This window comes from Nycticebus coucang, chromosome 18 (assembly GCF_027406575.1).
Source record: "Nycticebus coucang isolate mNycCou1 chromosome 18, mNycCou1.pri, whole genome shotgun sequence".
Lineage (NCBI taxonomy): Eukaryota > Metazoa > Chordata > Mammalia > Primates > Lorisidae > Nycticebus > Nycticebus coucang.
This window is the reverse complement of record NC_069797.1, coordinates 59,908,250-59,920,818: the sequence shown is the minus strand read 5'-3', so window position 1 is coordinate 59,920,818 and position 12,569 is coordinate 59,908,250. Positions and strand designations below refer to the sequence as shown.

The 12,569-nt window shown below is 36.8% G+C and overlaps 1 protein-coding gene across 5 annotated transcripts in view; it reads left to right on the top strand.

Annotated features, from left to right (window-relative positions):
• Nucleotides 1-12,569, top strand: part of GPATCH8 (G-patch domain containing 8) — a 103,127-nt gene that overhangs the window by 27,967 nt on the left and 62,591 nt on the right. For 3 of the 5 annotated variants that reach the window (XM_053570291.1, XM_053570292.1, XM_053570295.1), the window contains one exon: nt 7,340-7,412. In XM_053570291.1, the coding sequence (XP_053426266.1) occupies nt 7,340-7,412 (73 nt within the window). Of the gene's footprint in view, nt 1-4,937; nt 4,956-7,339; nt 7,413-12,569 lie in introns of all 5 variants that reach the window. The other 2 variants (XM_053570293.1, XM_053570294.1) reach the window with 1 other exon arrangement.

The following is a 12,569-nucleotide window of genomic DNA, read 5'->3' as shown; positions in this document are numbered from 1 at the left end:
TTCTTACAAATATATGTTCAGAAATGTATAATAATAAATTCTATTTCTAATGAAAATTTACTCCTGAAACACATAAATATGCACATGCATTATTTGTGATCTTATAGTTTACGTAATGGTAGGAGAAACTTCATGGCCTACAATGTGTTAGATAGAAGAGGGACACACAAGATAGGAGGAATCTTATTTCTGCCACCTAACCATTTGGGAATAAAATTTAAAGTTTTAAAAGAAACTTCTACAATGATTGGCATTAAAGTAGGGTTCCTATCCCTGTTCTCCCACCATGGTAACCCAGCAAAAGGAGTCCCCTATCACCTAAGGAAAACCCACCAAATATATTGAGCTGTTTTGTTCTTAGGGGGGAATGATGTTTCTTCTAACACAGAAAGAGTCTGCTGAATTAAAAAAATCTTTCTCTGCAGCAATATCTAATGAGAGGTGCTGACTGTTTTGCTACAGCATGCAACTCAAAAGTGGCTGGAAATATGCAGCTTTGGGAGTCTACAGATCATTGCAGGAGCTAAAGGTCTAGTCATTTTTTTTTAACAAAGGTAATCTGCAGCAGCTGGTAACCGTGGAAGTCTCTGCGCAGGTTTGTGCCAAGAATATGCCTGTGTGAAGGGTTATTGTGAGTATAGGATTAAGGTTTTTTTGTTTTGTAGTAGGGTAAATTTGATGCAAACCAGTAGGATGGGAAACGAGATACAAAGACACAGTAATGTATTATACTCTTAGTGAACCTTCTAAAACTTAGATTTGTTAGTAAGATGATACAGATATTTCAATTGTAGTAGGCAAATGTTGAAAACATATCAAAATTCACTTGTAAAGTATTTAATATTTGTTTTAAAGTTTTATTTTCCCTTCTTTATTTTAACCACATAACTTTCAATAAGATTTCTGCTCATGGGGCGGTGCCTGTGGCTCAGTCGGTAAGGCGCCGGCCCCATATACCGAGGGTGACGGGTTCAAACCCAGCCCCGGCCAACTGCAACCAAAAAATAGCCAGGCGTTGTGGCGGGCGCCTGTAGTCCCAGCTACTCAGGAGGCTGAGGCAAGAGAATTGCTTAAGCCCAGGAGTTGGAGGTTGCTGTGAGCTGTGTGAGGTCACGGCACTCTACCAAGGGCCATAAAGTGAGACTCTGTCTCTACAAAAAAAAAAAAAAAAAAAGATTTCTGCTCAAGGGCGGCACCTGTGGCTCAGTGAGTAGAGTGCCAGCCCCATATACCGAGGGTTAGGAATTCAAACCTGGTCCCAGCCAAACTGCAACAAAAAATAGCTGGGCGTTGTGGCGGGCGCCTGTAATCCTAGCTACTTGGGAGGCTGAGGCAAGAGAATCGCCTAAGCCCAAGAGCTGGAGGTTGCTGTGAGCTGTGACGCCATTGCACTCTACCAAGGGCAACAAAGTGAGACTCTAACTCTTTAATTAAAAAAAAAAAGATTTTTGCTCAAGAATAAACCACTTTTTTAAGAAAATTATGAAAGAATTGATAGAAAACTTGATTATGTGAATTAATGAGGAAGTTGGAAAGTGTTAGTATTTTTATTCTTTAGGAAGTCATTATTGCTTTAAGAAGTTTTTAGGTCTCATCTAATGTAATTACGACCTCCATATACTTACTTAGAGAACTTGATATAAAGCTATAGTCCAGTCTAGGATTCCATTATAGTTATAAGAGTTGGTTGGTGTTATTTAGGATATATGGTCCTTTGTGACCTTTATCTTAGTTAGAAGATGAGAAATCACATGGAAGGAGGATCTTAAGCTACACAGAAGTCAGAATGCGTATATCATAGATAGAAAATATGTTGTCGGGTGGCACCTGTGGCTCAAAGGAGTAGGGTGCCAGCCCCATATACCCGAGGTGGCAGGTTCAAACCCAGCCCCGGCCAAAAACTGCAAAAAAAAAAAAAAAAAAAAAAGAAAATATGTTGTCATTTTTGCAGTTGGAAGTACAACTACCCATCAGCCATTAGTTTGTCTTTCCTCTACCTGACTGATTAAAATCCTGTCTTTATAGTTGTCAGGTTGACTGGACAGGTTTTAAAAATTAGTGTAAGTTTTCAAATTCCAGTTGCTGATGTTTAGTTTTGTCATCTAGGAATTAGAAGTGTATGTACAATTGGATTTTGTCATGTTGCATATCTGTTTAGATCTGTGGACTCCATTAGTTCCAAACTGTTAACTCTTTAAGACTGCTGATTTGATATTTAGCAGTGACCATATGTGGACTGCACTATAAGTAATGTGCTTCTTGGAGCTGAATGGTGTAGCATTACTATATGGCTTTTCTCTCTAGTCTTCATTGTATCATCTGTAGTGAGCTATATAGATTTTTTTGTTTTGGGAATTTTTACAACTTGTTTGCATGGGTTCACATAGTAGCATTTGGTTCTTGCTTATAGAGTCATTAATACACAATCAGCAAAGCTTACAATCCACTCAAGAGTCTTAACCATTTTTGTCACTATTGAAAATGGGCTAAATGGTGTAAATTGAATGTGGCTGCCAACTAAAAGAAAATTCAATGTGGAATTAATACTCAGACAGTTACTGACATAGTTGTAATATAGTTTTCTTTTGAGACATGATAATCTCTTTCTTAGTATAAAATAAGTTGTATTCAGCTCCATAAAATAAAGTAAATTTTATCTGTATTTTGTCAGGCTCCCAATATATAAATTGGTAGTGCTATTGCCGAAATGAATGCTGTTGCTCTGGTGGTATACAGCTTCATAGAGCGGAGAGCTGTTCCTGAGAAAGTTTGTATTTGATATTTAATAAATAAACATATTGAGGAATGGCTAAAACAGTTAATAGGGAGGTATTTTTAAATTGCTGTTACTGTGTTTTTAGCATATTGGTAATTTATAATATACATTCCTTGCTTTCAAAGATCTTCCCTTTTAAAAATTATATTTCTTGTTCACATTTAATAGGAACAAAGAATAAAAGTGTAACATTTAACAATAAAAGTAGGAAAAAATAAATAAAGGCCAACTGAGGTAATCTAGGTGGAAAAAAGTTTAGATTTTCAGCTCTGTTTTGTGGTTTAGCCGGAATTAGAATTTCATTCCCAAGCAAAGAATATACTACACTGCTACCATTTGGGGGTCTTGAACAGAGAGAGTAACATATAGATAGAAACTCTTTTTTTTTTATTATTATTAAATCATAGCTGTGTACATCAATGCGATCATGGGGCACCATACACTGGTTTTATAGACCGTTTGACACATTTTCATCACAAAGGTTAACATAGCCTTCCTGGCATTTTCTTAGTTACTGTGTTAAGACATTTATATTCTACATTTACTAAGTTTCCAGATGGGAACTCTTTATGAATTATGTAGAAAACCAGCTTTTTGCTTGCCACTTTTGGTCAAAATTCAGTTGCCTCATTAATTAATTTAAAATTAGGATTTCCTCATAATTCTTCCATGTACATTTAAATTATAAAAAGCCTATCACTGTCATACATCTTTCTTAGTTATAAACCAAATCGCTTTATTAAAAATATTTCATATTTTTTTGTCATATGAGATTATAATTATACCCCAGATTATATATTGTACTTAAAAAACAAGAGCCAAAAGATTTTTCAACACTATTATAGTGATTGAAATTAAGAGTTACTATTTAAAAAAAAAATTTTTTTTTAGTTACTATTTTAGAAGTAAACTTAATGCTTATCTCCCTTGTTACTGTCTAGATTATGTGTTTGAACTAAAAAGTTACTTTTGTCACGTTAATGTTATAAATAACAACTCTGGGAATAATTGCCAAAAATCACAACCCTAAACAGAATAGATTACTTATTTTCTACAGGCAGATTATTGAGTTCCTTGTTGTGCAGTGAAAGTTTTGATGATTTCAGAGGTAGATAGTCTGGTTTGTTCCACTTTGTTATATGTTGTTATTATTATTTTTAATATATATATTATATGTTATTTTAGTATGCCTTAAGGCTATTGGGGTTTTGATGAGTGTTCATAAAACCTTTTTTTCTTTTTTTGGTAGTAAAGGGGACCATGCTGAATACTACTTTCTCCAAAGTCATTGAACTGCCTTTTTTCCCTCTAAAAGCAGCTAGTTTGAAATGATAGGAATGGTCCAGATTTTCTGTATTAGTCATTCATTTGCTCAGGAGGTTGGTGAGGGGAATAGATTCTGGGAGATGTATCATTTCTGTTGCCTTTAGTATAATCAGAAGGGCTTAGAGTAGCATGTTTAATATCTTAATATAGCTCCCTGGCTTGGTGCCCTTAGCTCAGTGGTTAGGGCACTAGCCTTGTACATCGAGTCTGGCGGGTTTGAACCCAGCCAGGGCCTGCTAAACAACAATGACAACTGCAAAAACAACAAAAAAATTGGCACTTGTGGTCCCATCTACTTGGGAGGCTGAGGCAAGACAATCACTTAAGCCCAAGAGTTTGAGGTTGCTGTGAGCTGTGACGCCACGGCACTCTACCAAGGGCGACATAGTGAGACTCTGTCTCAAAAAAAAAAAAAAATCGCCCCCAACATTTCAGTCCCTATTTTTACTTGGGAAAGTGGATTAAAGAACAGTTTTAACCTAAAGTTTTAGAGAAATGCCATTACCATTTTGTATCATTAGCTTTTTTCTGAGAAGGTGACAGCCATCCTCTTGAGTGGTTTTGTAAAAGTGGTGCTAATGTGTATAACCCTTAATTTTTCTTATTTTTCTTCCCCTTTAACATTTGCTTTTCTTTTCACTGTTGTCAGTCACAACATGCTGCTCTTGAATCTCTCAGCTGGTCTTGACTCGTGAATTTACTTATGCTTTCACTCTTCTTTAATAAATACATTACTTGCAAGCAGTGAATTGAAAACAAGACAAAGAAAAAAAAACGACCATTAGTGATTGGACAGTTTCTTACTTTGTGTTACATTTAACTGTTCTTTTGACAGCCCAGTTTTTAAAGCCAGGTTCGTATGGAAATGCTTTCACTCCACTTGCACTGCTTTTGGAAATAGCATACTGCTTCATCTGTCTGTTTATTTTAGTGCATTCATAATATAACACAGTCAGCATAATGTCTCATCTCCACTAAGCCAAAGGAAGAGTTGTCTTTAAAAGAAAAAACCAAAAAAAAACCAAACAAACAAAAAAAAAAAAATGGGGATGGGAAGCAACAATTTTTGTCAGCATTGTTTAACACCTAAATCTTGGTGCCAGGTATAGTGATAAACATTAGTCTGTTAAGAGATCAAATAATAACTTAATCAACTATATATTCTTAGAATCATTTTGTTATTCCTATCCTTTCCAGAATTACTCAGTTGTAGGAATAATGATATGAAAAACGATTTAATATACAGGTAAGTTTGTTTTGATAGTAGTAAAATAGGGGCTTTTTAACATTTTCATTTTCTGCTAACATTACTTATATTGAGATTTTTAATTTTTTAAATAATAAAGTTACTTGTAAATAGTTAAGACACTGAGGGAATGCCTCTTCTGGCAGTTCAGTTGGGAGGTGGGAAGTGAAAAAGCAGCAACAAACACTGTTGGATTATCCAAGTTTTTGTGAGTCATCACTTGGGATTATAGTGTTTCTAACTATTTCAGTTCTTAGCAGAAATAATTTGTAGTGCAATTTGTGTACCATAATGATTATATATATTAACAATGTTTTGTTTTAGGAACACATTTTTCATTATAATTTGACTTTCTGTTTTTTAAAAAGTGTCCTAATTTTCTCCCCACTGATGAAATAATCAGTTACTTAGCCCAGTTTTCCAATTTGCATGCTGTCATAAACTTATAGAAGGAAGTTGTCCTTTTTTCAAAACAACAGAAATAAAGCGTTGGGAAGCTTAATAGTCTTCTAATGTTCTGTGAGAGAAGATAACAGTAAAATAATGTTTTTCTTTCCTCTATGACGTCTCAGGACATCTTATCATTGAGTATGGAATTGGAAGACATTTTAGTATGAGATACTTGGGGTTTTGTATTTTTGAGGCAGGATCTCGTTCCATTCCTTGGGCTAAAGTGTAGTGAGATCATTGTAGCTCACCGCAAATAAATTCCTGGTCTTAAGTGATCCTCTTGCTTGAGCCCCCCAAATGCTACGATAGAGAGGCCTGGGCCACTACTCTTGGTCTGAGGTACTTGATTTTAATGCAGAGATTTGTGGTTTTGTTAGCTTTATTTTCAAGTGGTGATACCAGATTACATATAACTAACAGATACAGTTAGTTCTATGTAATTACGCATAATTATATACAATTGACACATATAGAATACTTTGTATTTAGAATTTTTCAGTGTTTTTCTCTGGATGAATACCATCATTTTTTGGGATACAGTTTGTGGTTATTTTAGCTTTGTCTTGGTTCTTAACATGTTAACTATAAAAAGCAAAAAATTGGACAAAGAACTGCAGATGTTTTTGATCACCCTGACCTCTTAAACAAAAGCTGACATTTAATTGTTGTTTCTGGGTTTTTTTTTTTTTAATACAGTTTACATTGAAATACCTTTTTCAGTGTCTTCCTGGGAAGCTGAGACATTATGTATGTTGGTTTTCCCCCCTACATGCACTAATGGTTCTTTACTGGTAACTTACTGCTAGGCCTGTTTCATTCTAACATTTTACCATTTTTGTTAGATTACATGTTGAAATGCATCACTCAGTCTGTGCTTGAGCTCATTTTATTTTTCTGTTTAATCAACTTAATTTCTTGTTTTACTAACCTCACTGTTTTTTCAGTTTAATATTGGCTGCATGCTAGTTAAATATTTATATATTTATATACATATGTTTTTTAAAAACCAATCAAGTCTAGCCTGGATTTTGCTCTGATTGTTTTTTCATTTCTAGTGGTGGGATAGTCTTACACGTATAACTTACTTTGTATCATGAAAGCCTGATACATAAATAGTAACTAAACACAATGTAGATTTTCTTTTAAAAAAATCTTTAAAGTGGTGCGGTTTAGGTGGTGGATAAGATTGTATTAAGTTCCTTGATCTCATGCTCTTTAATGTTAGTTTTAAAACTTCATGAATGTATTCTACCCTTTTCCCCTTCCCTTTTTTCTCCTTTTTAAAGTGTTATGTGTAAAAGTTGCCCAGCACACCATCAGAAAGGACCCTTACTCCATGTCTCCTTCCCATATAAAATAGTAGCCAGCATTCTTTTTATATTAATGTCCCTTTTATTGGGCACATTTACCCTATTATTAGCACCTTTTTGCATGCATATTTGTAGAATTATCTCTTGCTCATCACCTGTTTAAATGTCACTAGGAAGGGAAGAATATATTATTGGAATATTTTTGGTTTGTCTCTCTGTTCTATCTGTCAGGATAATATTGGACACCGCTTACTCCAGAAACATGGGTGGAAGCTGGGCCAGGGATTGGGAAAATCTCTTCAGGGTAAGTTTTTTAAATTTACCAAAAAAAAGAAAAAAGAAAAAGAACACTATATTTCTGATGCAGATCTTATAACTGAATATATTTATTGTCTTTTAAAAAAGTGTTTGGGTTTTTCCCCTGCCTTTTCCTCCCTAGAGTAGTTTGTTTTTCCTATAACTGTGTATTAAAGTCACTGTTAAGCTTCCATATTTGCCAGTCATTTGCAACAGTAAGCTGTATGTCACTAAAACTTTAAAGTCACATATATCTTGTGTGACTCAACCTGTTTTAAATTTTTTTGGTAGGTGGCTGGTGGGTGGAGTAAAGGAATACATAGTATCAGGATGTGCTTTCTTTGTGTTATTTAGTGATGTTGTATTGTAGCTTCAGTACTATCTGAAGAATCATTCAACAGCAGAGTTTAACTTTTCTCCTAAATTCTCCCTAAAGCTGATGAATGCCCTGGCTCTTCTGCTCTGCAGTGAAAATTAACCCACAGGAAACATAAATGAAAGCAGAGGTTTCTTAGGGCTCTCTGAGCAGAGAATCCATTTCTTGGGTTCAGATCAAGCTCTGGAAAATGTATGGCTTCAAGTTTCCATTGCATTTATTGTTTTAACTATACCAGTCATTTGGATTTTAAAAATACTAATATTTCTGCTTTTGAGTTCTTGTTGGATGGAAACCAACCAACTATATTTACTTTTTAGCTCCCTGAGATCAAAGAGCTACTTTTTGTTCTTTGGGGATGTGATATGTCTGCTGTCTCAGAAATGTTGGGAATCGTGCTTCTGTATCCATCTGGTCATGGAGGGGTTCATTGTTTAAGGAGATCTTTGGGGGAGGGGTATGTTAACTGTTGACTAATTCTTTGAACTTTGGAAATGGATTTTCATGATTTGAATACTGAAGTCTGATCAATTCCAACATGTTAAAAGGAATAAAGTGGACAAGCCATACAGCATAAGACAGTTCAATCATTACTATGCTTTAAAAATTGTACTTCTACAAATTGTATTCAGTAGTGACACATAGGAAGTACTTAATAAATATGTTTTGATTGAATATGTATTATTAAGCATTAGCCTATTCTTTTGGAGAGATAGATTTGATTACTTTTAAGCTTGTTTTTACAAGTGGCACAAGGACTCTCTGCAAACAGTACAAAGAACACTCTACAATTAACAGCAATTTGTATATGTCCACAGATTTTGTAAGTGTCTAGAAGAAAGATGGGGCGACCAGTACCAAAATACAGACTTTTAAAAAAATTTATTCTGGGTTAGTATGAGGGTACATACAATAGGCTACATTATTTATGTTTGTAAGGTGAAAGTCCAAAGTCTGAGATGTAGTTGTGTCTTTCACTCAGGAAATGTGCCATATACCCCTACATTGTACTGGATAGGTGGGAACTTACCAAGCCCCCTTCTCCCCTTCTTGAATTTAATTATGTTTTTCTCTCATGTGGGCCTGTAGTTGGTAATCTACTAGTTTCAGACTATAACGGAAATGTTCTTTTTGATATAATTTGTCCCATTGGTTTCCATAGTTGGATTGGATTGAATTGAATTGAGTGAAGGTGATTGCTCATAAGGTCATGAGGCTAGATTTACTCTTCCCTCTAGTTTGAAATACCTGTTCAAGGATGCCCAGGAACATTATTGATTGTTGTTCTCTTTGTTTAGCTACATAGGATGGGCACATTTCATAGGGGTTAGCAAATCTGTTTGAATTCCAGGACTTCAGCTTCTTGAAAAGAGAAATTAGGTTTTATTCATATTTTACCTGCATTTCCATGGTAACAGGCATATATTGTAAAACTCAATTTATAATCTATTATTTATTTAAAATTGCTCTTATATTAATAATATATTTTTAATTATTTTATTTAATTAAGCTAATTTGAAGCATTTGAAAAAGTGGGTAAAAAAACATAACATTAACCACTTTAAAATGCATAGTTCAGTAGTGTTAAGTATATTCACGTTCGTGGTGTGAAGTTTGTCTCTTTTAAATGGCTAATGTCTTTACCCTTCAAAAAGAATGGAACCTTATGTTAACATTGAGGGTTGAGTTTGTTTTGTAGATGGCTCTTTATTTCTTAGTGTCAGATTCAGCAGTATACAGGTATTGTACTAGTTTGTCTCATGTAACTCTTTTTGTAATACCTACATGATTTCACCTAGAATATAGCCACATTTAGGTATTTTGAGACAATTTGTCATATTTCTTTGTACTAAACCTTTGCTGTAAATAGCCACTGAGGAAAACCCTATGTATATTTAGAGATGGAGTCTCACTCTTGCTCAGGCTGGTCTTGAACTCCTGCTCTCAAGCAATTTGCCCATCTCAGCCTCCCCTAGTGCTGGGATTATAGGCATGAACTACTGTGCCTGGCTCTAGAAAGTCCTCTTGATGAGAAATATTATGGACATGAGCAGTGCCTGTGGCTCAATGAGGAGGGCACTGGCCCCATATACAGAGGGTGGCAGGTTCAAACCCAGCCCTGGCCAAACTGCAACAAAAAATAGCCAGGTGTTGTGGCAGGTGCCTGTAGTCTCAGTTACTCGAGAGGCTGAGGCAAGAGAATTGCCTAGCTTAGGAGTTGGAGGTTGCTGAGAGCTGTGACCCTACGGCACTCTACCGAGGGTGATAGAGTAAGACTCTGTCTCTTTTTTTTTTTTTTGTAGAGACAGAGTCTCACTTCATGGCCCTCGGTAGAATGCCGTGGCCTCACACAGCTCACAGCAACCTCCAATTCCTGGGCTTAAGCGATTCTCTTGCCTCAGCCTCTCGAGCAGCCGGGACTACAGGCGCCCGCCACAACGCCCGGCTATTTTTTGGTTGCAGTTTGGCCGGGGCCGGGTTCGAACCCGCCACCCTCGGTATATGGGGCCAGCACCCCACGGATTGAGCCACAGGCGCCGCCCCAAGACTCTGTCTCTTAAAAAAAAAAAGAGAGAGAGAAATATTATGGACAATTGGTTGTTGTAGAGGCAGAGGATGTGTTTAATTCAGAATAAAAAAACAGTGAATGACAGTTGTATTTTGTGGCAGTTAGACTGGATTATGTTCTAGAATTGACAGCTTCTAGAACCCAAATGTTTTGACAGCTTTGAAATGTAACGGACTATAGCTCAAAAATCTTTATTTTGCCATGAAACATGTTTAGTTAGTAGGTGTACCCCAGAAATGGTGCCTGCACTTTGTTATATTGTCTAAGGGCTACTTGATGATTTGGCTTGTTCTTTGGTCACAAATGAAAGCTCAGCCCCTAAGAAAAAAGAATGGGCTCTGATTTTAAATTTCTTATTTCACTCTGTCCAGACATTTCAGTCAATATACTTATACAACCAGCAACTGACAGAACAAATAATACTACTTATACCAATCATAAATGGTATAAGACACAGTTTCTAATCTTCAGGTTTATTTTCTGGTCCCCCAAGTCTTGTTTTTTTAACTGATGTAGCCCATGAAGTTACTTGAGGCCAGGGATCATGTTTTATATTTTTGTATACTCTTTTCTTGCTTAGAATTAGAACTTTTCTGAAAGTTTAGTTGACAAATTGCTTCAGGCTCCTTGAGAGTAGAGATTCTCATTTTTATGTAAAAGTGGTTCACATAGGTTATAAAGACAGTATGTTAATAATATTTAGAGATAGAAGGCTAGGCCTGATGGCTCATACCTGTAATCCTAGCACTCTGGAATGTCGAGGCAGAAGGATCCCTTGAGCTCAGGAGTTTGATACCATCCTGAGTACAAGTGAGACCCCGTCTCTACTAAAAACACAAAAAGTAGCCAGGCATTGTAGTGTGCACCTATAGTCCCAGCTACTTAGGAAGCTGAGGCAGGAGGATTACTTGAACCTAGAGGAATTGGAGGTTGCAGTGAGCTATGATGATGCATTGAACTCTAGCCCAGTGACAGAGTGAAACCTTGTCTCAAAAAAAAAAAAAAAAGAAGGAAAAAAAAAAGAATCTGAGGCCTGTGCAGTGGCTCACACGTGTAGTCCTAGCACTCTGGGAATCTGAAGCAGATGGATTGCTTGAGCTCAGGAGTTGGAGAACAGCTTGAGCAAGAGTGCAACCTTGTCTCCGCTAAAAACAGAAAAAAAAAAAATATTAGCAGGGTGTGGTGGTATACACTTGTAGTCCCAGCTATTCAGGAGGCTAAGGCAAGAGGATCACTTGAACCCAGGAGTTTGAGGTTTCTATGAGCTATGATACATGGAACTCTATCCAAGGTGACAAAGTGAGACTGTCTCAACAACAACAACAACAAAAATCTGCATTTGAGGCTCAGTGCTCGTGGCACAGTGGTTACGGCGCTAGCCACATACACGGATGGTGGTGGGTTTGAACCCAGCCCAGGCCAGCTAAACAACAATGACAACTGTAACCAAAAATAAATCGGACAATGTGGTGGGTGCCTGTAGTGTGAGCTACTTGGGAGGCTGAGGCAAGAGAATCACTTGAACCCAACAGTTTGAGGTAGCTGTGAGCTGTGACGCTACAGCATTTTACCAAGGGTGACGTAGTGAGATTCTGTCTCCCCCCCCAAAAAAAAAATCATTTGAGGTTGGTGCCACCATTTCCTTTAAGTAAAAGGGACACATTACTGTCACTGAATTATTTTCCTCAGGAATAAAGGGAATTATAATCTTTGTCTATCTTCTCACACAGTGGTTATGTGGACAGCGTAAATTAATGTAAGTGAATTTGCTTTATAAAAAACTATAAAATGAGGCCAGGTGTAGTGAGTGGCTCATGCATCTGTAATCCTAACACTTTTCAGGTTGAGGTAGGTATGTCATTTCAGGCCAGTAGTTTGAGAGCAGCCTGGGCAACAGAGAGACCCTATCTCTAAAAATACTTTTAAAAATTAGGTGGGCATTCTGGCACACCCAAGAGTTCAAGAGTGCAGTGAGTTATGGTTGTACCACTGCATCATGGCCTGGATGCTACAGTAAGACCTCATCACTTTTTTTTTTCTTTGAGACAGAGCCTCAAGCTGTTGCCCTGGGTAGAGGGCCATGGCATCATACCTGACAGCAACCTCCGACTCCTGGGCTTAAGTGATTCTCTTGCCTCAGCCTCCCAAGTAGCCAGGAATACAGGCACCCGCCACAATGCCCAGCTATTTTTTGGTTGCAGCCGTCATTGTTGTTTGGC